The sequence below is a fragment of the Drosophila persimilis genome, unplaced genomic scaffold, assembly GCF_003286085.1.
Source record: "Drosophila persimilis strain 14011-0111.01,24,50 unplaced genomic scaffold, DperRS2 tig00000191-arrow-pilon, whole genome shotgun sequence".
Classification (NCBI taxonomy): domain Eukaryota; kingdom Metazoa; phylum Arthropoda; class Insecta; order Diptera; family Drosophilidae; genus Drosophila; species Drosophila persimilis.
Genome location: NW_020825298.1, coordinates 13,785,781 through 13,809,883, shown reverse-complemented (window position 1 = coordinate 13,809,883; position 24,103 = coordinate 13,785,781). Strand labels below are relative to the sequence as shown.

The 24,103-nt window shown below is 39.6% G+C and overlaps 3 protein-coding genes across 4 annotated transcripts; 2 read left to right on the top strand and 1 right to left on the bottom strand.

The window, feature by feature from the left end:
* Positions 1–712: 712 nt before the first annotated feature.
* Positions 713–23,128, top strand: LOC6589661. Its single transcript, XM_002014261.2, has 5 exons — positions 713–1,002; positions 5,220–5,310; positions 22,472–22,539; positions 22,600–22,963; positions 23,025–23,128. The coding sequence occupies exons 1-5, from the start codon at positions 959–961 to the stop codon at positions 23,061–23,063; spliced, it is 606 nt and encodes a 201-aa protein (XP_002014297.2). The 5' UTR covers positions 713–958; the 3' UTR covers positions 23,064–23,128.
* LOC6589585 lies at positions 5,714–6,461 on the top strand. Its single transcript, XM_026988091.1, has one exon. It carries the CDS (start codon positions 5,933–5,935, stop codon positions 6,383–6,385), a length of 453 nt encoding a protein of 150 aa, XP_026843892.1. The 5' UTR covers positions 5,714–5,932; the 3' UTR covers positions 6,386–6,461.
* On the bottom strand, positions 21,540–22,317 carry LOC6589660. 2 transcript variants are annotated; one of them, XM_026988092.1, is made up of 3 exons: positions 21,846–22,317; positions 21,737–21,785; positions 21,540–21,678 (listed from the first exon to the last, which is right to left on the bottom strand). In XM_026988092.1, exon 1 carries the CDS (start codon positions 22,269–22,271, stop codon positions 21,861–21,863), a length of 411 nt encoding a protein of 136 aa, XP_026843893.1. In that variant the 5' UTR covers positions 22,272–22,317; the 3' UTR covers positions 21,540–21,678; positions 21,737–21,785; positions 21,846–21,860. The 2 variants fall into 2 exon arrangements, with proteins under 2 accessions (XP_026843893.1, XP_002014296.1); XM_002014260.2 differs by having other exon boundaries at positions 21,540–21,675.
* Positions 23,129–24,103: the final 975 nt, after the last annotated feature.

The following is a 24,103-nucleotide window of genomic DNA, read 5'->3' as shown; positions in this document are numbered from 1 at the left end:
CTATTGTTTGCCGATAAGCTCTGAATAGTTTTTGTTCGCTTCAGTTTCGCCCATTTTTTAGTCAGTTGTGGTGTGTAAACGGGCCCCTGAAGCGTTGATCTAAACTGTTTAAATGTGAATTGTCTGAAAGGTTCGGAATAAGCGTTTGATAAATCAGTTTTATGAATGTTATCTTGATCTAACTAAAGTTGACGTATCGTATGATTTGAAACATTAATGGTAGCTGACTCAAAATGAACTAAAAGTGTTTCAGGTCTTCAGACTCCTCTTAAAATGTCATTCTCCAGTTATCTTTCTTTAGCTTTTTATTTTAAGGCCAAGCCACAAAATTGCAGAAGGAACCTGTCAATTTTTTGCAATTTTAAAAATTGTGCTGACTATTATTTACCACCCCTCGGTCTGGTGCAATTTTCGGAGCACATGTTAGTGGCAGGCAGTCTCTGCAAACTATTTATTACCCACCCATTTTGCACAAGGTCACGGTGCATTTTGTGTCTGTCTTTGGCTCCTGCATTCTCACGGTCCCTCCATTTTCTTACTTTTCATCGGGAGAGTCTTTGATGAAAACTCAATTGGAAATAGAAACACCCATGAGACCGCACAAGTTGCCCCAAGAAAATTTAAACGCCACGAGATTTCTTTGAAAGCTTGTTCGTTAATTTGTTCAAATAATTGTAGGCTAATTATACTTCGCCGCTAATATGGCTTCATTCCAAAGTTTAACCACGGATAAGCGAAGGATTTTCCATGCGATTACGCGAGTAATTTAAGAAGTCGAATGGAATTATAGATAGAATTGTGGATATAATATGGTAGAGGCAATTATAATCCGAGCATAATACCCTAAACGGTTGATGCAAGGTGTACCCTATAGCCTGTGCTGCTCCAATCAAACCTCTAGCCAAAGACAATATAAGTAGTTACAGTTAAATTTTTGTTGGAAGCCACAAGAGAGCATATGAGCTTCGAGATCTCGTTGGACAGGCTATGCGCTTTCAAAGGGTAAATATGTACTATGTATATTGTGTTATGGAATGGAGGGTATGTTAAGTCAGTATGTTCCCCTTTAAATTCTTAAGATAAATGTCCGATGGCGACAGGAAACTCTATCGAATGGATTGCATGCCATGCTGATATCAGATCATACGAATAATGCAGAACACACACAGGATGTGCGCCATCATGCCCACAGTGGGGGCCAGTGGTGGTGAGAGGTGCAATCCATCGATGGATAATTTTAATGGAAAACTAGCTGCCTGTGCGGTGCCTGTGAACGTGGGATCCTTTAGTTAATGGCACATTTTCTGAAGCATATGATATTTATGGGCTCCGAGAAGTATCCGATTGAAAACGAATGTGATGCATTTATAACGAATAACGGCGCCTTTCAGCAACGGGCACACGCGATCTCCCAGCGTTCTCAGAGAGTCGTAGCAGCGAGTGTTAACAGCGAGCGGTTAACATGCTGTTAACATGTCTGACCATGTCTGAGCATGTCTGAGCATGTCTGAGCATGTCGCCAAACAGTTTCTGCACGTAAATTCTTGATAAATCGCGATTAATCGCGCTCGCCACCTAGTATCAAATATGTATAATAAATATGTACATGTGTTCGAAGATGGGGCGAGAGACAGGCGGGGTGGTGTGCTTATGCCACAGGTTTTCGCTTCTGATTGTCGCATTGTTGGCCCCAAGCTTATCCTTCATTGATTCACGCTAATTAACTATTCAGCCCCAATTCATCGGACCCCAGCAAAGCGGGTACTGGGCGCAAAAAACACACTGGCCTGCATTGCCGTTGTACAAGATGTACTGGAACAAGCTATAGTGCTTATTCAAACTATGGGTGGCCACTGGCCAGACGAGTGTTTGCTTCTAAATCACAAACACGGACACCCACTCATTCATGTACGTACTCATTCGTGGACACTCACTCCCAGGCGCGCACTACGAGTGTTGACTATGGCTGAAGTTGGGCTGGGGATTGGGATTGAGCCAATGAGTGATTGGAAAACTGTGAATGATTGAAGGCCTCTGTCTGAGTGTAATTTAATTAAACAAATCAAAGTTCTGTTCGCAACAGGGGTGGGGCCAGGGGCAGGGAGAGGGCTACCATCCAAGTGTTGTTCCGTTAATTGAAAATACGTTCAACGAACGCGGACAAATATGCAGACGGAGAGAGTCTGCAGGCGTAGGAGAGAGTCGCAGTCGCGCGAGCCTTAAATAATTAACGGATGAATTCCCCTTCTTCACTGGCAGCCAATGGCGCCTTTTAGGCGGTTTATTATTTCCCTTTTTGTGGCAACTCTCATTTCGTAATTTTGTTTGTTTGGGCTTTCTGTTCTCAACAAAATGCCACAAATATGAACCATACATACATACATAAATACATGTGTACATATGTATGTGTGAGTGCTTTCTCGGGGTCCGCTTTTCATGTTCCGGTCGAGGCGAGCCGCAGCAAAAATTGTTTAAAATCAAGTGTGTTCTAGAAAATAGAACAAAAGCACTTTGCGTTATTAGAAAGGACAAACATTTAAATGGGAGGTGTTTCTTGTGGGGAATGTTGGCGCGTCTTTGTTTATTTGAATATTTTCATTTCCCAAAGTGCACATCCTTTTTAAGTTGCAATACCTTGAAGGAGGTGCGAAACTTAGGCAAAGAATCCAGTGTTTCCATATAGAACAGCAACAGCACAGGACTCATAATTAATTGAGCTGGCTCAATACACCAATAAATCCACAGTTATCTCGCCTCTCCCCCTATGAACTGTCGCCCCTACTGTGCTCCTGATAAGTATGGATAAGCTGGATGGATAAAGGACCAGCTGGTGCTTAACATATTTACACCATCTTTTCCACTCGTACGCTGTGGAGGACCCACTTTCGGTGGTAGTTGACACAAATTTGTGCCTCGTACTTGCCCCATACTCCAACAATGAAAAGTCATTAGGGGAGTGATTGAAACAAAAGAATTATATGTACGGGTGGCTGTGGAGCATCCTTATTGAAAACCTATTCGCCAGGAAGTGTCGCAATTAACAAGAGGATCGGCGACGACATAGGAGCTGGGAAGGCCGGGCGAAGGACGGGCGAAGGCCTGGCAACAAAGTGGATTTAATGCCGAAGGGTCCAAGGCAGCATGCAGCAGCAAGTTTTATGCAAATTGCATGTTGCACATACATGTATGCATGTGTGTGTGTGTGTATGTGTGTATGTACGTACCCAATGGACGAGGCGCAAAAAAGATAAATTACTTTTAAAGTGGGCGAGGCAGGAATTTGCTTGGATCCCATTCCCATCCACATCTACGAGTACTCAGGACCAGTACCTCTTCCACTTCTTCATTGGCCTGAAATGCAAATGGGGGCTCGTCGACGCCCTACGCCCGGACCCTGGATGATGGCTTTCTGATTTGCTTGGCGAAACAAGTTTCCATGTGCAAGTTTTTAGATAGTTTTGCCTTCAGGGCTTTCTGTTTGTCAACTTGTATATTATTTGTTAATTGATATGTAGCAAAAAGTTTGTGCCTTGCGTTGGTGGGGCTGTGCGGTGGGGCAGTGGGGAGGAGACTCCATTTGCTGTGAAACTTCCTAATGCCCGAAACATTGCAAAGCTTTTAAAAATGGGATGAGTTCTTTCAACCGCAAAAAGTTTGCTTCCCAAGCTTGGCAGTACTGGCAGCACATATGTACTTCTATATCGGCTATTAGTTCTATTAAATGCTAAATAATTTTTTCATATTTTGCAAAACAATATTAACAATATTAGGAAACAACGGGAAGCGACCAGGGGTGCTTTTCTGCTGAGACCAACAGATTTTCCTTGGAGTCCAAAAATAGCAAACGGAGCAGCAAAATGTCCGGACCACAAGGCACCTGGTCTCGGTGGCCCTCTGCCCTCCGTCCTCTGCTGAACTTCGTCCTGCCATGCATTCGGTTTTTGTTTAACTATTTTCTATTCATTTATGCATTTGGCTAATAAAAATTTTGTTTTTTGCTTAACTAAGTGAAACGAAAAGGTTAGAGCAGCAAGAGCATATCTGGCAAGGAGTGGACTCCCAGGGAACAATGGGGCGGACGCAGTGTAGGCACAGCAAGGGCTTTTATCTTGGCCGACTGTTGTTTGGCCCAGCCCGTCTGTGCTACAGTGGTACTCCCTCGTGGAGGATTCGATGCTTAGAGCTGAAACAGGCATACAGTTCCCATACTCCGGCTATGATGAAAACATAATATTTTTCCCATTATTTCTGGACTACTTTAAGAGTTATAGCCGGAGTCCCTTCCACTGTACATCCGGTTTTAGGGCCGTTGTCTTGTTGGCCAGATAACATTTCCGTCATCCCCTTCCTCTGGCCACACTTTTGTTGCTGCTCCTGGCTCCTATTTGTTTGCCAACATTTTTTAAATTGTTTGCTGTAATTTGTTTCCGGACCCACATAGACCGGGCAGAGGCCTTTGCGCCATTTTCGCTCTCCTTTTGCGGTGTTAGTGGGCGGAGACTATCCCCCATGCCGAAACCCATCCCTCGACCGGAACGTACTACCAATATTTTCCGCCCTCGTTGTGTATGTTTTATTATTAAAAAATTATAATTTCTATGTTCGCTTGGCTTTTTGCGTGGCACGTTTGACGTTTGGTCCCTTTTCCATTTCGGCTGTTTTTCCGTAATACCGGGCCCAGGCGACAGCTGTTGGTCTACGGTATATCCGCATCCCTATCCCACATCCCATTAATTCGGTACTGCCTGGGCTCCGCGCGCCCCCCACCCATCTTTTGAAGGGCCTTCGAGCACATTTATTGGTTTAAATTTTTGGCAGGGATTTATGGAACAATTCGGGCAGTATCTGTGCAAATGTTTTTCTGCTTTTCTGAAGTGTGTCACAGCACTATGGACACCTCAATTATGACCAATTACCTGGCTTTTGAAGAGGCATATTTAAAATGGTACAGAATAAAAATTATTCCTTATTAACCAATTTACAAAACATACCAAATCTAATTCAAAAGTCTTGACCAATGAAGAATGTTTTAAGCCAGAGACGGAATACTATTACTTCTGTAAGTTTTGACGTACTTCAATTTTCAGTCTCGGAACTCAACTTTTTTTAAGTCTTAAGAAAATGTTGGTTTGCTAAGTGACCATTTATTAAAGCCAGCGAAATTATAAATATTTTAATTTGCTTTTATATTTTCCGTCAAACATTGACGTCATTTGCAGTTGGCGATATCACGGAAAAAGAGTCATCGAAGCTCCTATACACTTGCACTTCGACTTCCATGAATGGACATTAGTGTACTCCTGCACTCAAGTAAGTACTTAAACTATAAATGTACATAGAGAAGAAAAATAGAGATCAGCAATTATTTTAAATTAATGAAATTGCCGGGGAATGGGCGACAGATACCGACTCGTGAGATAGAGAATATGTAGGGTTCCTTATATGTGCTACAATGATCCGATAAAAGAAGTAATTTCCTCTGAAAGGGTATACCCATGGAGAGAGAGATGAATCACAGGCAGCCGCTGTGGCTGCCACGTGCTGCACTCAAAAGCAACCGAAAGTCACGTAGGAAGCTTGCCCGAAGTTGAAACTGAATTAAATAACAAACATTTCGAAGTAGCTGCAACGCAAATTGTGAAATGGGTAAAAGCAGCCAAGGTTCGACAGTGGTTGCGGAAAATGTCAACAAAGATTCCCATGGCTGGATAGTGTGATTCTGAGCTCCAGACCTTCCGCGAATCTTCTTCCAGAGTCAACGGATCCGTTTCGCTTCGTGCCGACTGATACGTCCGCATAGAGCGAACCTGCTTCTCTCCAGACACTCGAATATCACGTATGAGTCGCCGAGGTTCGGCAGTTTATACGGATTAGCATTTGGCTGGCAGAAGCCGTCCCAAACAGTCGATCGAGAACGAAGTAAAGCCGTTCCATGGGGAGTTATAGGAACACTTATCTCACCATGAGTCACCTACGCTTCCAGCTGTTCGTCCTGTACAGTTTTTGCTTTCATAGCTCTCTGCACCAGCTCGTCCCCGTTCCGGACTCCGATCTCATGGCCGGCAACGAACTTCTGATGGCCAGCGCCGAAGACGACTTGGAGTGGACTCAGGCCAACTGGCAATTGGTGATTCCCTGGCTCCTGCAGCTGCAGCAAGTGCGTCTCTGTGTGGCAGTGTCTATATTCGACCAGCAGCTGGTCTACGGAACACCCTGTGCGGGCCTGCTAGCCCAGGGCCCGCTCATGGCCAGCTGCGACATCGGCCACATTGAAGACCTCAGTGTGACCATGCGCGACGCCTTCGGACCAATGCTGTTCGACACCATGCAGAAGTGTCGTCCTGGCTTGGAGCTCTTCGGGGTACGTTGCAGGCGTAGGGCCTGACACGGCCACCAGAAATCTATTTTAAATGGGCATAGACTATAATTAGTTGTGTGTTTGTGAATATAAAGATGTAAAAGGAATAATATGTCTTTTATCAACGTCCATTAACTGCTAATTGTTCTAATGCCGTCCGCCCAAGTGCATTGATAATTTACTTTATTGGGTATTTTGCCATCCTCTTGTGCAGCCCAGTCCAGCTCAGCTCAGCCCAGCTCAGCCTTGTCCCCTGTCATTTCAATGTGTCAATAAAAATCTGAAGGAAAATGCCCCACCCTTTGGGTCTCCCACTCCAGGCGCTGGAATCTGGGTGAAGGACTGTCCAAGCCCGAGTCCGATTCCGAGTCCCAGTCCCAGTCCCAGTCCGCTCCTAGCCCGAGCTCCGACTGCGGGTCTCGTCCGAGTGCAGTGCCTCTCTGACAAATGACGATTATAATTTGTGAAATGCGCCCATCTGGTTATCCCCCCAGATCCTCGCTTTTCGCCATTTCCGCCCCCTCCCAGACACGAGCATTACGTTCGACTTGTGGCCTAGTTGTAGTCCATCTTCCTTTCTGGTTCTAGTTCTGCTTTCAGATTCAGTTTAGTTCATTGCAATTGTTGCTGCAATTAGTGGCGGCAGCAGAGGAGGGTTGTTCAGAAAATCAGCACTGATGGCTTCAATGGGAAAATTGCACACCGAGAGAGGAGTGGGGCTGTCCTGGCAGTATTGTTGCTCTTGGCAATTACCGGCCAGTGTTTAAGAGTTCATCTCCAGCTGAAGACCACTAGTTTTTCGATTTCATGTTCATTCCGTACACATGTACATACATATGTATGTGTTTAGTGCTTAATTTGCAAACACCTACGGACAATGAAATTAGTGCCCACTCTCAGGCCGAGACCAAATCAGTTTCAAAATTGAAATTGCTCTAGAAATGGATTGAACATTTCGGCTTTTTGGATCGAGACTGTGGCCATTAGTTCATGGGACAGAGAAAGACACGAGTACGCTGATTGGCATACAAATTACTCTAAATAAGCTCTAGAATGCCCCCGGCTTTTGGCCCGAGTCGCCCACATATTGTATTTGCTTAATTTGGTTCATTAAGGAACTGCGGATTGCTTCTGGCCAACGTACTTACGACTACTTAGGGGTTCCCCTAAACTTTGTACCGGACACTTGCGCATTACGATCCCATTTTCCCATTTTCCCAGGGTCCCTTCCGCCTTTGTCTCCAGCTCCCGAGACTCTTCCAGCAGGGCACCAGGCTACGGGCAGCTCTCGAAAAACATCGAGGCAAAAAGCTAAATGTAAATTAATGAATTGTTTAAAGTACTTAAAATATTTATGCTCAAAGCAAGTGTATGAACGATGGGGAGCCCCACTCCCAGGCCGTCCCTCCAGCACAGGATGTTTGAACCGTGGAAGGCTGACCAATGAATATGCAAACGAAATTCCCATCCAACCAGGGTTCAAGTATGGGGTGAAAAGGCATGGCTTGGCGATTGCACACTGCAATAAAGGGTATTTAAAAATGCCTCTGTTTCACTGCATAAGAATATAATCTGAAGTATAGTGGGATCCGCCTCGCATCTATATTTTCCATCGGATCCTTCGGGTCTATTCACTTGACTCGACTCTGTACTTTTGTTTCGGTTTCTGGCCCGAGGTCCCACTGTGCATCGGGAAGCTGGTGTCGAACGGTCATTAAGGCATTGCATTGCATAGAGAGCGCCGAGCTGTCTGTTTGCTCGGGCCACAATAGCAACAGAAACAAGAGAGGCAGCGACAATGGTTACGACTACGGGATGTCCTGCGTCTTGTGCTGCCTCCGCCGGCCCCCTTCGCGGGAAGCTGTTAATGTGCAGTCTTGCGCCGTAAAATATGCATAAACAAATGAACCGGAGTGACTTCGCAAGGACGTGCCGGCTCCAGGTCTGCTCCGCTCCGCTACTGGCGCATCTCTGCCGCTATGCAGATTTCCATCCTTTGGACTTCAGTCAGAGCCTTAGTTTGAGTTTGAGTCCGGCTGCTGCGAGTAATTAAATTTCGCTGCAAATTCTTGTGCATTTCGCTCTTTGATTTCGAACGCGCTTCCAACTGCCATGCCAGCCAGCACTCGCCAATTTGCATTAAAAAAGGGAAAAGTCTATTAACTCGCAATGCAAGGCAGATGGAGATGGAAAGAGTTGGGCAGGGAAAGGATGGCCATATTTTACGCTGCTCAAGTTTTGGGGTTGTTCCTGGTCAAATTAACTGGCTGAGATTGAGCCGTGGGTTCCAGCTGGATAGGAGTGCTGGCTCAAATAAATCCATTGGGATCAACCAGCTTTGCAATCAGCTTGCAAGTTGCACATTGTACTGCCGGAGGAGGTTTTCTTTTTCGCCCAATCGCCAGTCTTTGATTGGTGCCAAAGAAAAGGCAGCGCGATGAGACACAGGGTAAATTGATTGCATTATCGGAAAGCTGGCCACAAACGGCACAGTAATGCTGATATTTGTGCAAGAATAGTTTACGATGCCAACATATTTTTGTACAGCGACATTGACTATTGGAGTGTGCTAGTTGTATCTCTTGTGCGTCTTTTTCTTATCAGCTTTTGACCCGTAGTACCCTTAGCATTCGGCTGCCCATGTTGACCGACGTATCGAGGCATTCAGGTCTCCCGTACCAGTGTCAAGAGCCTGAACGAAGAAGTAATGCGGAGTTGGAGTGAGATCGTAGCTACTGAGTTCTTCTTTAATCGCAAGGAAGAGCAAATACAAACGTAGAATAGTCTCACAAAGCAGCACGTACTGGACTTATGGTTGGACTATGAAAACAATAAATTTCGAAAGCTTTCAGTTCAAGTGGTTGGTCGGAAGAGGCTACCATCTCGGTCTCGAACGCTGTCCATCTCGGGTGCTGTGGCTGTGGGGCAGAGCTCAGAAACAGGATTCGGTGGACAAAGAGGATCCTTGGCGAACTTACTGGAAGAAGTGCAGCGTAATATCTCCGATGAACAGCTGTTGTTTGAACAGACGGGCAATAAGATCGAGATAGAGCTTATGGGAAATGGCGATGATCCCTCCCACATAGTGGAAATGCCGGCCATTTAAGAACAGTCTATGCTTTACCCATTATTTATCAAAAATCCGAAGTGTACTAGAATGTCGTAAGACACACAGAATACTTGACGTTGGCCAAAACCAAGCACATGGGCGGCGTCCTTTAACTCGGCTTTGGTGGGATCCTCCTTCCTTTCCCTTATTAGCTCCCTGAGCGGAACTAGGCCGTCGAGCTCTTCACCTTCGCGGCTTCCGCCCACGTCACGGCTTTCGTTAGAAGCCTCCCCGTTGCGTAAGCCGGTCCTCTGGTGTTCAGCAGCATCCTGGATAGAGCCTTCATGTGGTCGTACTTCAGGTGCTCTTTGAAGGAAAGGCGCGTGTCGATGAGGACTGCTTGGTTGTTCCCACCAACCTGCACTCTGGCGGCCTCGACCACTTCCCGGTTCGATATTTGGACCGTCCCCATTTTTTGGGCCGCCAGCTCCTGTCCCGCGTCGGGGACGTTAGCAAGATCCTCCATGGCGGCGAGTTCCTTCGGTAATGCCACTGTCCCGACGTCGTCGGCGAAACCCATCAAGCTAGTGTTGGGAGTCTAAGGTACATTTTTTACAAATATTATTTGTCACATAATGATCCCTCCCGATGGCCGGCTATAAGTGAGAAGACCCCAAACTCACTCACGGGTATACGTGCTCCGATAAACCCATCGCTCAAACCCACCCAACTTATCAATTTGTGCTCTGGTTCTGTGGCTCTCAGCTTCTCTTCTCTCCTCGTTGCTCTTCTTCTCAATACTGTTCCCATTCCTTTTTTCTGCATTCCCATTGTATACATTTTTGGTATTTGCGCCAATTTCATTCCAAATTGAGCGCCGGCCACAGTCGTTTATTTTTAATGCACCCGGGCTATCCGAGCCCCGGCGAAGCAATATGGCCATCGCATGGCTGGACGAGCTGTGGCGGAGTCGGATGGAGACCTACCCGTAAAGCATCAGAAGTTGGATTTCACTCTGCTTTCGGATGTAGTTTTTATTCCCTTTCATTTTCCTTCTCTGCTGCGAACCAGAGGAGAGGTTTGAAGGGCTTTTTCGCTGAGGTGCTTTAAAAATGGAAGCCATCCTGGGACTTGAACGGCTTAAGCATATCCTGGCACAGTATCTTATTTTGAATATCCAGATAAGCATCGGAAGAGTATCTCAGCATCTCAAAGAAGAGCTCCAGGTAGGGCATTCGAAAGCCGTAGCCCCTCGACGATGAATCGCTCTTTTTCTCAATTTGGTCCTTTGTATTTCGAGTATTTTTGCAGTGTGCATTTTGGACATTGTGCTATGACCGAACACTCGGTGCCCGGCAGGACACTCAGGCGAATTGCAATGGGAGGAGCTGGATTAGCAGGCGGCCGATCCGGGGCTGGAGGCACGGAGGCACGGAGCGCCGCAAGTGCGCTCAAGATTTATGGCTCATGGTCTTGCTTCCGAGGGCGACTTCAATTGGGTTTAGTCCCCTCCACCCCCCGCCCCTGCATGGGAGCTAAGGCCGCCGCCATCAAATACAATCAAATTGATTGCCTTTTTTACCGAGTGCGTGTGTGGTTGTGATGTAATGCGATTTTGATTTTTTATTAATTCCTTCGTTTGCAATTAGTTAATGACTGCCTGGGGTCAGAGTCAGTCCCAGTCGCGCCCATCAAAGGGAAGTAGGCTGTGCGAGGAGCTTGTGAGTGTGTGCGAGTCCAAAGCAAATAGCAAAATGGTGTTTCCCAAGCAGAAATCCGAGCCGCAGGAACCCACAAAGGAGGACTAGTCAAATATCCCTTTTTCTGGCCTGCTAGCCAAGATCTAAGCAAAGGCCACTGAAGGAAAACAATTCTGCATTATGTACATATGTACTATGTTTGTGTGTGTGTACTTGAGTACATAGTTCGGAATAAACACTCCTATAAATATAAATATATTCGAATGTGGGGGGAGCTGGATGGGGGCGCGAAAAAAAGTTTTAAATTAGTTGCGTCGAAGATGTCTGCATAAATCATTTCCTGTTTGTGTCAAAGGCCGGAAAAGGAAGAGCAGGAAGAGATAAAAGCGCCGCCACGACACCGAAGGAATGGAATGGAATGGAATGGAATAAAAAATGAAATACTCAGGAAAATCCAATGCGACATGACAAAGTCAAAAGGGACACGGAGACAGAACAAAGACAGGACAAAGCAAACAGCACCAATAACATTAAATTAGCATTTTTTATTTCTTGTAGTTTTCGTGCCCTTTTGTGCTTTTCTTTGTGTGTTTTCGTTGCGCTGCTTCATTGCCAGTTATTTGCATAAGTCCCGCGTCTCCTTACTACTAAGTAATATTGCGCACTCACCATGTACATACATATGTACATATTGTATGTATGCCAGGGACTTGAAGTAAGCCAAAGCCACCGCCCGCATCTTCGCCCAATTACATTCCTTGCCATTCCAAATATTGGTCAATGACGGATACATGAAACAGAAATTAAATATATTTTCATAGGCCCTGAGTCGTCATTTAGGGATTGGGATTTTCACATTTCAACCATCCTTGAAAGGAGTATGGACTCTTCTTTAAATCACAAACGAAGCTCCCGAAAACAAATTCAATTTGGGCAAAACTGCATCGCTCGATTGCTTCGATTTTCTATTTATTGGTAAGAAATACATGCTACATGCTCCCTGTTGTACGATAGTTTTGCTGGTAGAAGTGCTCGTAAGGTGGTTGGTTCCCCTCTTTTCATTCCTGCTGCTGCTGCTGCTGATACATAAAATCTTACACATTTATTGCAAAACGAGGCAAAAACAAAAGGCGAACCCAAGAAACGGGCCACATCTGCATGGATTTCCACAGCTGTCCCATCTTCTACGCCATCTCCGTCTCCAGCTCTGCACCTCCTCCGCAGCTCCTCCTCCACGTATTCATTTTATGTACACTTACTTACTTCTGCAAACAATGAAGGCTTCGTGACGTGACTTAGTCCCGGGCTGGTCAGCCGGACTGCGAGTCGGAGTCCTGGCTGTCCGGGCTGTCCGCCATTGTCTACGGTCTGCCCGCCGGCTACAACTCCTTCCGCTCTTCCGTCCGTTTCTGGATCGTTGCTTGCCAAGTGCAACGTTTTCAGTTTCCATTGGCATTATGTAGTTTAGAATTTCACTCAAATATGTATGCGTATATCTCCATCTCCATCTACATATATTCATTGTTCTTGGGGCTCTGAAAAGTGAGGCATATCCTGCGGCCGAAATAAATTGTAAACATCAACGTCTCGGTGCCGGACTCAAACACATGCAAAAGCTTGTGTCGGCTGGCTCTACGTTGGCCTTGTTTATGTAATAGGAGCGCGAGTGCTAAAGAAAGTTCTGCCTTTTCAGTGTTCGCACAGTTTGCACAGAGAGAATATGAACTGGGGTTGGAGTATGGAGTATGGAGTATGAGATATGGTTAGGTATATCAATTGATTTCTCATAATTTGTTTGAACATTTTAGCCCGTTTCAAGCACCCATTTGGTCGTGTCCCTTGTCCGCTGGGCCAATGGCAACAGCATTGTCAGGATTGAACAAATCGCTGCCATCAGTTCGGGGGGGCATTATTTAAAGAACACTTTAAAATTCAGAACCAGTCAGTCGGGACAGCCTGCTGATGGGAGGCAGGGTCCTTGCTCCGGCAGCTCTGGGTCTTCGACGAGCTGGTTCTTCTTGTATATTATTTCATACGCACGCTCCTTAAGCACGGCCATAAATTGTCGTGCAAAATTTTCATATGCGTCGTCGTCAGCCCAGAGGCATAACCGACGCTCCTCCCTGTCCACGCGTCACGTGCTTTTGTGGCACCACTGAGCCAGTGGGGCATGCTAGAAGGGACTGTTCTTGTTCAGCATGCCGTGCCCGTTCGGTCCGTTTTTGTAATTTTCAATTTAAGCTACACAACATGTTGCTTGCCACACGGCCACTGCCGCTCCCCCGTCGGCATTAGGCAACCCATTTAGTGACAAATTAAGTGTCGTCGTATGCGTGTTAATTTCGCAACTCCACTGAAATGACGCATACGCCACGTGTGCCTCCGACGAAGCTTAGTTGCAATTTATTAAACATTTCGAGAACAAATTGATTTTGTGTTCCTGCACTTTACGATCCCTATTACCGTCGCTTGAAGTGTCGATTTATGAGCACAGAAATCGTAATCGACTCTCCACGATGTACCAGTAAGGTCCTTTTACGCCCCGACGGCTGACCCCGTACTTTTACAATGTAGTTGCCGTTCGCATTTTTATGGCTGCCACAAAACGCATTATGACTTAATTTGTACTCCACCGCGCTCATAACGTTTATGTAGTGTTAAGAAATACTCACATTCCACGGGTGCCCGAAGAGCTGCATAAATGTTTAATTATCCGCAATGATCTGAGGATGCCGCAGCCTGCTGCTCCACCTGTGGCTGGGCATTCGACCTTCAGGGGCCATCAGTACGGACATCAGCGGCTGCCAACTCTTGTAATGGCCACCCACTCCTATTATTACTCTTATAAATCTTTTCTTATAGATTATTGTTCATTTAAAGTATGTTCTTCCCGAAACAAGAGCTTCATGGTTCATGGCTGCTACACCCGGAAGCAACTGCAGCCGTTCACACGCTGACAGCGAACTGACACGAATACTCATAATCATTTCAATTAGACGTGTTGCAATTAGCCTTGTCGACCCGCCACCACTGCAGGTTCATTCCGTACGAGTATGTTGCACAATTACGTAAATTAGCGGCGAGGAATTCAATATGCTTGGGCAGGCAAAGAGGGAGTCGAGCGAGAGTCCCTGTGTGCGCATTATCTTTCAGGGCCCCGAGCGCTTGTAATTGCCAATGCTTAACACGATTGAGTGAATCATCGTGAATCACTGAATCATTCATTGTGTGACTCGCGGAACGCGATATCAATTCCATGCGAGCTTCTGGATGTCAAAACACTCCACGGAAGACCAGATTCTACGAAAAGCTGGTTCTTATAATGCGAACCATTAATTTAGTAGATCACTCTACATATACATACTATCTCCGACTGATTTTTGGTGCGAACTATTTGTTTTTTGCTGACAGATCCACTGAAAAGGTAAAGACTAATGATATATTTCCGCTTCCGTTCAAGGTCTTGGATCAGAGATACTTCATCGTTGTCCCATGTTTTTTTTTTAGAGATTTGCTTATTTTTGGTTGGTTTTTTATTGTCACATTTTTTCGCACGTTTTATTTGATTTATGTCTGTGACGGCTGCTGACCGCCCTGCTCCTCCTATTATTTCTTTTATCCCTGATACATGGCTGTTGTGTGGCGCAAATTTCCTTATCTCAGGCCTTGTCGGACTGGCCATATTTTATCGCATGCTTGGCCTTTCTTTTCTGCTTTGCAGGCAAATTGAAAAGGCCCAAAAAACCAGAGCTCCCCCATACAAATTGTAGTATTTAGTTTGGGTCATGTCGCCCTTAAACGACATGGAATTTAATTACTTTTAATGTGGGCAAGATACTCGATTTGGCTTAAAATTGTTGTTCTATGTTCTTGTTCTAAAGTCCATATGACTTCTCCTTCTTCCGACCAGGTTTTAGATCTCCTTTAATAAGTGCTAAAATAATTTCTTTCAATCTCGAATTGGTTTGTGACTATTAAATGGCTTAAAGGAATGTTGCGTGACCTTCCATCTGTGGCGGCGAGGAGTTGCGATGAGCCACCCAAAGTTTTCGGTGATTTTCGTTTAGAAAAACTCTTCTAATTTTTCAGGTAAAACATTTGTTAACATATATTTGTAGGGAAACAACAAATTACATTCTTGATTTTTATTGGATAATTATTATTCTTGATTTTTATTGAATAATTGTTATTCTTGATTTTTATTGAATAATCGTTATTATAATTGTTATTCTTGATTTTTATTGAATAATTGTTATTATAATTGTTATTCTTGATTTTTATTGAATAATCGTTATTATAATTGTTATTCTTGATTTTTATTGAATAATCGTTATTATAATTGTTATTCTTGATTTTTATTGAATAATCTTTATTATAATTGTTATTATAATTGTTATTCTTGATTTTTATTGAATAACTGTTATTATAATTGTTATTCTTGAGTTTTATTGAATAATTGTTATTATAATTGTTATTCTTGATTTTTATTGAATAATCGTTATTATAATTGTTATTCTTGATTTTTATTGAATAATTGTTATTATAATTGTTATTCTTGATTTTTATTGAATAATCGTTATTATAATTGTTATTCTTGATTTTTATTGAATAATCGTTATTATAATTGTTATTCTTGATTTTTATTGAATAATCGTTATTATAATTGTTATTATAATTGTTATTCTTGATTTTTATTGAATAATCGTTATTATAATTGTTATTCTTGATTTTTATTGAATAATCGTTATTATAATTGTTATTCTTGATTTTTATTGAATAATCTTTATTATAATTGTTATTATAATTGTTATTCTTGATTTTTATTGAATAATCGTTATTATAATTGTTATTCTTGATTTTTATTGAATAATCGTTATTATAATTGTTATTCTTGATTTTTATTGAATAATTGTTATTATAATTGTTATTCTTGATTTTTATTGAATAATCGTTATTATAATTGTTATTCTTGATTTTTATTGAATAATTGTTATTATAATTGTTATTCTTGATTTTTATTGAATAACTGTTATTATAATTGTTATTCTTGATTTTTATTGAATAATTGTTATTATAATTGTTATTCTTGATTTTTATTGAATAATCGTTATTATAATTGTTATTCTTGATTTTTATTGAATAATTGTTATTATAATTGTTATTCTTGATTTTTATTGAATAATCGTTATTATAATTGTTATTATAATTGTTATTCTTGATTTTTATTGAATAATCGTTATTATAATTGTTATTCTTGATTTTTATTGAATAATCGTTATTATAATTGTTATTCTTGATTTTTATTGAATAATCGTTATTATAATTGTTATTATAATTGTTATTCTTGATTTTTATTGAATAATCGTTATTATAATTGTTATTCTTGATTTTTATTGAATAATCGTTATTATAATTGTTATTATAATTGTTATTCTTGATTTTTATTGAATAATCGTTATTATAATTGTTATTCTTGATTTTTATTGAATAATCGTTATTATAATTGTTATTATAATTGTTATTCTTGATTTTTATTGAATAATCGTTATTATAATTGTTATTCTTGATTTTTATTGAATAATCGTTATTATAATTGTTATTCTTGATTTTTATTGAATAATCGTTATTATAATTGTTATTCTTGATTTTTATTGAATAATTGTTATTATAATTGTTATTCTTGATTTTTATTGAATAACTGTTATTATAATTGTTATTCTTGATTTTTATTGAATAATTGTTATTATAATTGTTATTCTTGATTTTTATTGAATAATCGTTATTATAATTGTTATTCTTGATTTTTATTGAATAATTGTTATTATAATTGTTATTCTTGATTTTTATTGAATAATCGTTATTATAATTGTTATTATAATTGTTATTCTTGATTTTTATTGAATAATCGTTATTATAATTGTTATTCTTGATTTTTATTGAATAATCGTTATTATAATTGTTATTCTTGATTTTTATTGAATAATCGTTATTATAATTGTTATTCTTGATTTTTATTGAATAATCGTTATTATAATTGTTATTCTTGATTTTTATTGAATAATTGTTATTATAATTGTTATTCTTGATTTTTATTGAATAACTGTTATTATAATTGTTATTCTTGATTTTTATTGAATAATTGTTATTATAATTGTTATTCTTGATTTTTATTGAATAATCGTTATTATAATTGTTATTCTTGATTTTTATTGAATAATTGTTATTATAATTGTTATTCTTGATTTTTATTGAATAATCGTTATTATAATTGTTATTATAATTGTTATTCTTGATTTTTATTGAATAATCGTTATTATAATTGTTATTCTTGATTTTTATTGAATAATCGTTATTATAATTGTTATTCTTGATTTTTATTGAATAATCGTTATTATAATTGTTATTCTTGATTTTTATTGAATAATCGTTATTATAATTGTTATTCTTGATTTTTATTGAATAATCGTTATTATAATTGTTATTATAATTGTTATTCTTGATTTTTATTGAATAATCGTTATTATAATTGTTATTCTTGATTTTTATTGAATAATCGTTATTATAATTGTTATTCTTGATTTTTATTGAATAATCGTTATTATAATTGTTATTCTTGATTTTTATTGAATAATCGTTATTATAATTGTTATTATAATTGTTATTCTTGATTTTTATTGAATAATCGTTATTATAATTGTTATTCTTGATTTTTATTGAATAATCGTTATTATAATTGTTATTATAATTGTTATTCTTGATTTTTATTGAATAATCGTTATTATAATTGTTATTCTTGATTTTTATTGAATAATCGTTATTATAATTGTTATTATAATTGTTATTCTTGATTTTTATTGAATAATCGTTATTATAATTGTTATTCTTGATTTTTATTGAATAATCGTTATTATAATTGTTATTATAATTGTTATTCTTGATTTTTATTGAATAATCGTTATTATAATTGTTATTCTTGATTTTTATTGAATAATCGTTATTATAATTGTTATTCTTGATTTTTATTGAATAATCGTTATTATAATTGTTATTATAATTGTTATTCTTGATTTTTATTGAATAATCGTTATTATAATTGTTATTCTTGATTTTTATTGAATAATCGTTATTATAATTGTTATTATAATTGTTATTCTTGATTTTTATTGAATAATCGTTATTATAATTGTTATTCTTGATTTTTATTGAATAATCGTTATTATAATTGTTATTCTTGATTTTTATTGAATAATTGTTATTATAATTGTTATTCTTGATTTTTATTGAATAATCGTTATTATAATTGTTATTCTTGATTTTTATTGAATAATCGTTATTATAATTGTTATTATAATTGTTATTCTTGATTTTTATTGAATAATCGTTATTATAATTGTTATTCTTGATTTTTATTGAATAATCGTTATTATAATTGTTATTATAATTGTTATTCTTGATTTTTATTGAATAATCGTTATTATAATTGTTATTCTTGATTTTTATTGAATAATCGTTATTATAATTGTTATTCTTGATTTTTATTGAATAATTGTTATTATAATTGTTATTCTTGATTTTTATTGAATAATCGTTATTATAATTGTTATTCTTGATTTTTATTGAATAATCGTTATTATAATCGTTATTCTTGATTTTTATTGAATAATCGTTATTATAATTGTTATTCTTGATTTTTATTGAATAATTGTTATTATAATTGTTATTCTTGATTTTTATTGAATAATCGTTATTATAATTGTTATTCTTGATTTTTATTGAATAATTGTTATTCTTGATTTTTATTGAATAACTGTTATTATAATTGTTATTCTTGATTTTTATTGAATAATTGTTATTATAATTGTTATTCTTGATTTTTATTGAATAATTGTTATTATAATTGTTATTCTTGATTTTTATTGAATAATCGTTATTATAATTGTTATTCTTGATTTTTATTGAATAATCGTTATTATAATTGTTATTCTTGATTTTTATTGAATAATCGTTATTATAATTGTTATTCTTGATTTTTATTGGATAATTATTATTCTTAATTTTTATTGAATTTGAATTGAATTCAATTATTAAATTGTTTTCTTGATTCTGGCTATAATAATTATTCGATCTGGTTCGGATTTTGCCCTCTAGAAGATGTAGTCATCCTCTACGATTATGCGTGTTCTGTTTTCTCCTATCTTTGCCACAGATTTTCGCTCTTTGTGGGGGCGGAAGTGGGCGGGCCGATGTTTTTAATTATTCTTGTAACAGTGACAATTTTGTAAAATTTCGTTGCTCTAGCTGTTATAGTCATTGAGCACTAGGCACTGATAGGGACGGACGGACAGACGGACAGACAGACAGCGCTCAATCGACTCGGCTATTGATGCTGATCAAGAATATATATACTTTATGGGGTCGGAAACTACACCTTTTCGATGTTACACACATCCAATTTCACCACAAATCTAATATACCCCTCATTTTGAGTATCGGGTGTACAAAATACAATTTTAAAGGAGAATCGATTTTTTTGTTACAGCCCACCGTCGCTTTTTTAATAAACTTAATTTTGATATTTAATACAAAAAATCCCTTTTATTTACTCGGGTTACAGACATGTGCCTCAAGGCCCCGAAAAGCCATCGTTGTCGTTGTCGGTATAAGAAAGGAATGTTCATTCAAGGTTGGTTTAGGAACAAAGAAAAAAATTGACCGTCATTTGTTTTCCTGACACTTGGGAAAGCTTCTCAAGAAGAGGCGGCTTAGTTTTTTAAGGGTTAGGAGCGGTCCAAGGATTTTGTTTGTTTTTACTTTTGTGCATAATGCCTTTTGTCCGCGGGGCCTGGGGGGCTTGTCACTAAACAAGTCGCAAGTTGATATTAATAACGCCTCATTATAGCCTCATTCTATATTTCATCGCCCAGATGAAATATGTCTGGCGCGTCAATTTATTATAATAAAGACAAACGAGTTCCGGACCGCTGAAAATTTTTGAGTCAAGTTTTGAAGCTCGGGCAATTGTTATTGATGGACTTCGCGACTTCGAGCCTGGACTCGGCGAATAAATGGTCAGCGATAATTGAAAGATTACTTCCTGCTCGACAGGCTCGAGGGCTCATTGTATTCGTTTGTATTCTTGAGCATCAAAAAGATGCATTGATGGCGTTTTAAAACATATTATTGAATTAAAATCAATTTTTATCATGTTCATTATGGATTCAATTGAATGGTCAGTTTAAGCTCAAATGGATTGGACTAAGAAAATACTCTCTAAGTTGGAAAGTATCGGCTGACTTAGATGTCAGGACCCAGTGACTAAGTAAATTTAACGGAGAGACCAAGGGCCTTGCCGGTCGTTGTGATTAATTTCATTCAAATGTTCTATTCTTCTATATGACTTGTTTGCTTAGCCCTGTTCACGTTTGAAGGAAATATAAACGAAGTGAATTGTCTAAGTAAATCCAGTCCAATTTCTGAAACATTTGGTTTACATTAATGCTTAACCAAAACAAAGTAACATCAAATATATAATCTGAATTATCCCTTTCCCTTACTCTTCCTTCCTGGAGAACCTTCTCTGCCAACTAAAGTTCTGGCTTACGTGTTTACTTGCAGTTCTGTGGAATAATTGAACATTTAGTTGATAAATAAATGAATTTACAATCTATTTGTCTTCTAACTAAAGAACTTTGCTTGACTTTTGTTTCATTGCAATTTTGAAACGTTGGTAAAATGTTTCCATTCTGAAGATAAGGATTTTAGAGCTCATAATAGAGAGACAATGATTACAATAATATCTCCCTCATTTTCATCACTTTTGCTTCCGAATAAGAAACCACATTGGCTTCCCATTCACTTTTCCCAGACACTTTACTGCAAATGAAAACAAGATTTAACAGTTGTACGTTTCAGAAGAATTTTTTAATGCCAGTTACCAAGCACCTTATTTGCTAGGCCCTTTACTGTGCACTATTTATTTCCCTTTGAATATTTCAGAAAAGCTGAGATCACATTTATAAACGAACTGGATCGAACCGCTCATATTCACATATTGAGACCGACAGAGAAGACGCCACAACTTCCTTCCAGAGGAAACACAATACATTTTTCAGCCGAAACTATATCGATCGGCCACTCCACACTCCATCGGAGCACGTTGATAGTGCCAGACGCTTGGCATTATTGAATTTATGCCCGTAACGGAAGGGCCAGCGGAGTGTGTCTGCTGCTCCTGTCACCGCATTGGCAACTGCTCGTATACGCAATTTAATTTACAGTGTCTTTGGGTTCGCGATGGTTTGTGTGAATGTGGAAAAGTGAGCGGAAATGCGATTGGGCGTTGGGCGTTAACTTCCTTCACATTAAATTCGATTTGAGTGGACCAGGGAAAATGGAGCCAAGAATTGGTGGCAGATATCATTTGAATGAAGGATTCAAATCCAAACTGCAGTTATTTATTTATTTTTTATGACGCCATCGGTGGTATCAATTAAATCAAGTATATATTTCACAAGAAACTGAATATGACCTGTCCTCCATAAATTGTGGTCCGAATTGCTGGTTAGTTGCTGCTGGGAATAATGCACAGATTTTCAAGTAAAGGCTTAGAAGATCACAGAATTTACTCACGAGGCAGCTCTTCTGGCCTCTCGCGCACAGATATGTATATTTGGTTTAGCTAAGGAAAAAATTGAAAGATTTACGTAAAAATAAAAGAAAGGAAGGGCTCCGTACTCACTACTTCTCCATTAAATCACATGGACGCCGCTGATGTCAACTGCGCATTGGCCGCAGCAACACCCTTCTCGATAGATTCCTTAAGCTTCCTTAGGTCGTTATCGAGGTACACAATACGCTCATATTTAGCAGCCAACTTATCGACAATGGATCCAATTTGTTGATTAATAATATTTTCGAGGTCTGTATAACTCTGCGCCACGACTTGCTGTCCACTCAGGAAACTCTGGAACTCGTCCTCGGCCAGAGCCTCGGCCAGACGATCTTCAGTATCAGCCTGCTGCTTGCGCAATAGACTGATATCGTTATCTAGCTCCTCTCGCTCAATGGTCATGGCATCGAATACCGCTATCTTCTGGCTCAGTTCGTTGTTGAGTTCCGATCCCGGAGTGAGGAAGCGGCCAAACCCTCTAGGCAGACTGGACATCGCTCGAACAATACTGGAATACGAATACTGGAACAATGACTATCTAATAAATTTGATAGGGTGTACAGAACTGATATTTTGCTTAAGTTTTTGATTAGTTTCTAGTTACCTACTCAGTCCTTTTTCGGATTCCGATTTTGATGAAGCTTATTGACTAATTTTTCTTGATTCTTCTTCTTTTATTTTTGTATTTCCTTCAGCTCTATTGGCCGAGACCCTCTCTGGCTACAAACTACTATGCAGCGATCCTCTCCTTTTACCCCACCAGGTAAAGATATTAAGTTATTATTTAATCATTTACTTTATTTATCTCTTCCTTTCATTTTAGCAGGACACGCGCTATGGTGGCCAGGAATACATCTTGCGTGCCCGCGGACCCCGATATGCCCAGCATCGTTTGGGCTTCACCCTTCTGGTCTGCCGTGCGCCCATCGGGACATGACTTCTGTCGCTATAGGCAGGGGCCTATGGCCTGGAGGACCTTTAGGTCCGGCCACTGCCTTTCCAGTCCGCTCGCCGTCGGTATCTCATCCGCGGGTGATCGTAGATTCTCTACCGTAGCTCCTCATCCTATCGGTAGCTCACGTAGCTACTGTCTGGAATGTTGCAGCCACTGTGTGATCGTGCAGGGACCAGTAATCGAGGGCAAAATACGCCACCGAATCAAACGCTTGGCTTCATCTTCGAGGCGCGTAAGTGAATCACTATTTATTATGGTTGTGCATATATTTTAAAATATATCTTCCGTCATAGGAACCTTCAGGACTTGGCCATCGACAGCAAGGACTTTGACTACGACAACCAAGGGAGGCTTAAGGATATACGCATTCATTTAGATAGTATATACAACAATTTGTTTATCACTTGTTTATTTATTTATACTAAGCTAAGTTTTTATGAATAAAACTATTGAAAAATCATCCTTGCTGTATCCTTTATCGGGAAAATTATCCCGGCTGCAAAAAGGCGTGGCACGTCCAGATCGGTGACCAAATAGCGGAGAAAACTACACATTTTTGATTGGGGATAAATGTCCTTGATCCTTGATAAGGACTCCATAAAATCGGGGACATTTATCGGATCACAGGAAGACGTCGCACGTCTCGATCGGGCTGCAAGTGGCCGAGAAAACTAAGAATGTATGGTTGGGGTGGTTGGAGTCCTTACCAAAGGATCAAGGATATTTTTCTGATCACGGGGGCCATGACACGCCCCGATCGAGCCACAAATGAGGGGAAATCCAAATTAAATAAGTCTGGAGTAATTATCCTTGATCCTTCTTCCTTGAAAATGGCTTTATAAAATTAGGGACATTTTTCCGAGTTCAGGAAGCCGTCGCACGCCCAAATCAGCCCACAAATAACGGAGAAAACAAAACTGGCTATGAAAATTAAGTTCAAGAAATCACCAATAGGGGCGCCACCGTACACAAAAAAAAAACTACCGTCAAATGGTCAAAATCTGGATGGGACACCAGGCCAACAGAAATCAGCAGAAGGTAACTGAATTTTTTTAAAAAATTTGTGGCCCCCTAAAGTATGCTGCGAAATTTTTTTGCAATTGCTGCAGTTGCTTGCTGCTCATTTCTGTTCGCCTGGTGTCCCATTCAGATTTTGGCCGTTTTCTCCGGTATTTGTGGGCCGATTTGGGCGTGCGACGGCTTCCTGTGATCGGAAAAATGTCCCTGATTTTATGAAGCCATTTTCAAGGACCAAGGATATCCGGGATCGAAAATATTAATTTTCTCCGCTTTTTATGGGCCGATCTGAGCTTGCGACGGCATCTTGTGATCGGAAAAATGTCCCTGATTTGATGGAGTCCTTATCAAGGAC

Excerpts from the sequence above, each read along its gene's own strand:
- LOC6589661 (XM_002014261.2), top strand. The coding sequence starts at position 959 with ATGAGCTTCGAGATCTCGTTGGACAGGCTATGCGCTTTCAAAGG. Across the intron at positions 22,540-22,599 it reads CTCTCCTTTTACCCCACCAG|CAGGACACGCGCTATGGTGG; the intron begins GTAAAGATATTA and ends CTTTCATTTTAG. Across the intron at positions 22,964-23,024 it reads TGGCTTCATCTTCGAGGCGC|GAACCTTCAGGACTTGGCCA; the intron begins GTAAGTGAATCA and ends CTTCCGTCATAG.
- LOC6589585 (XM_026988091.1), top strand. The coding sequence starts at position 5,933 with ATGGGGAGTTATAGGAACACTTATCTCACCATGAGTCACCTACGCTTC.
- LOC6589660 (XM_026988092.1), bottom strand. The coding sequence starts at position 22,271 with ATGTCCAGTCTGCCTAGAGGGTTTGGCCGCTTCCTCACTCCGGGATCG.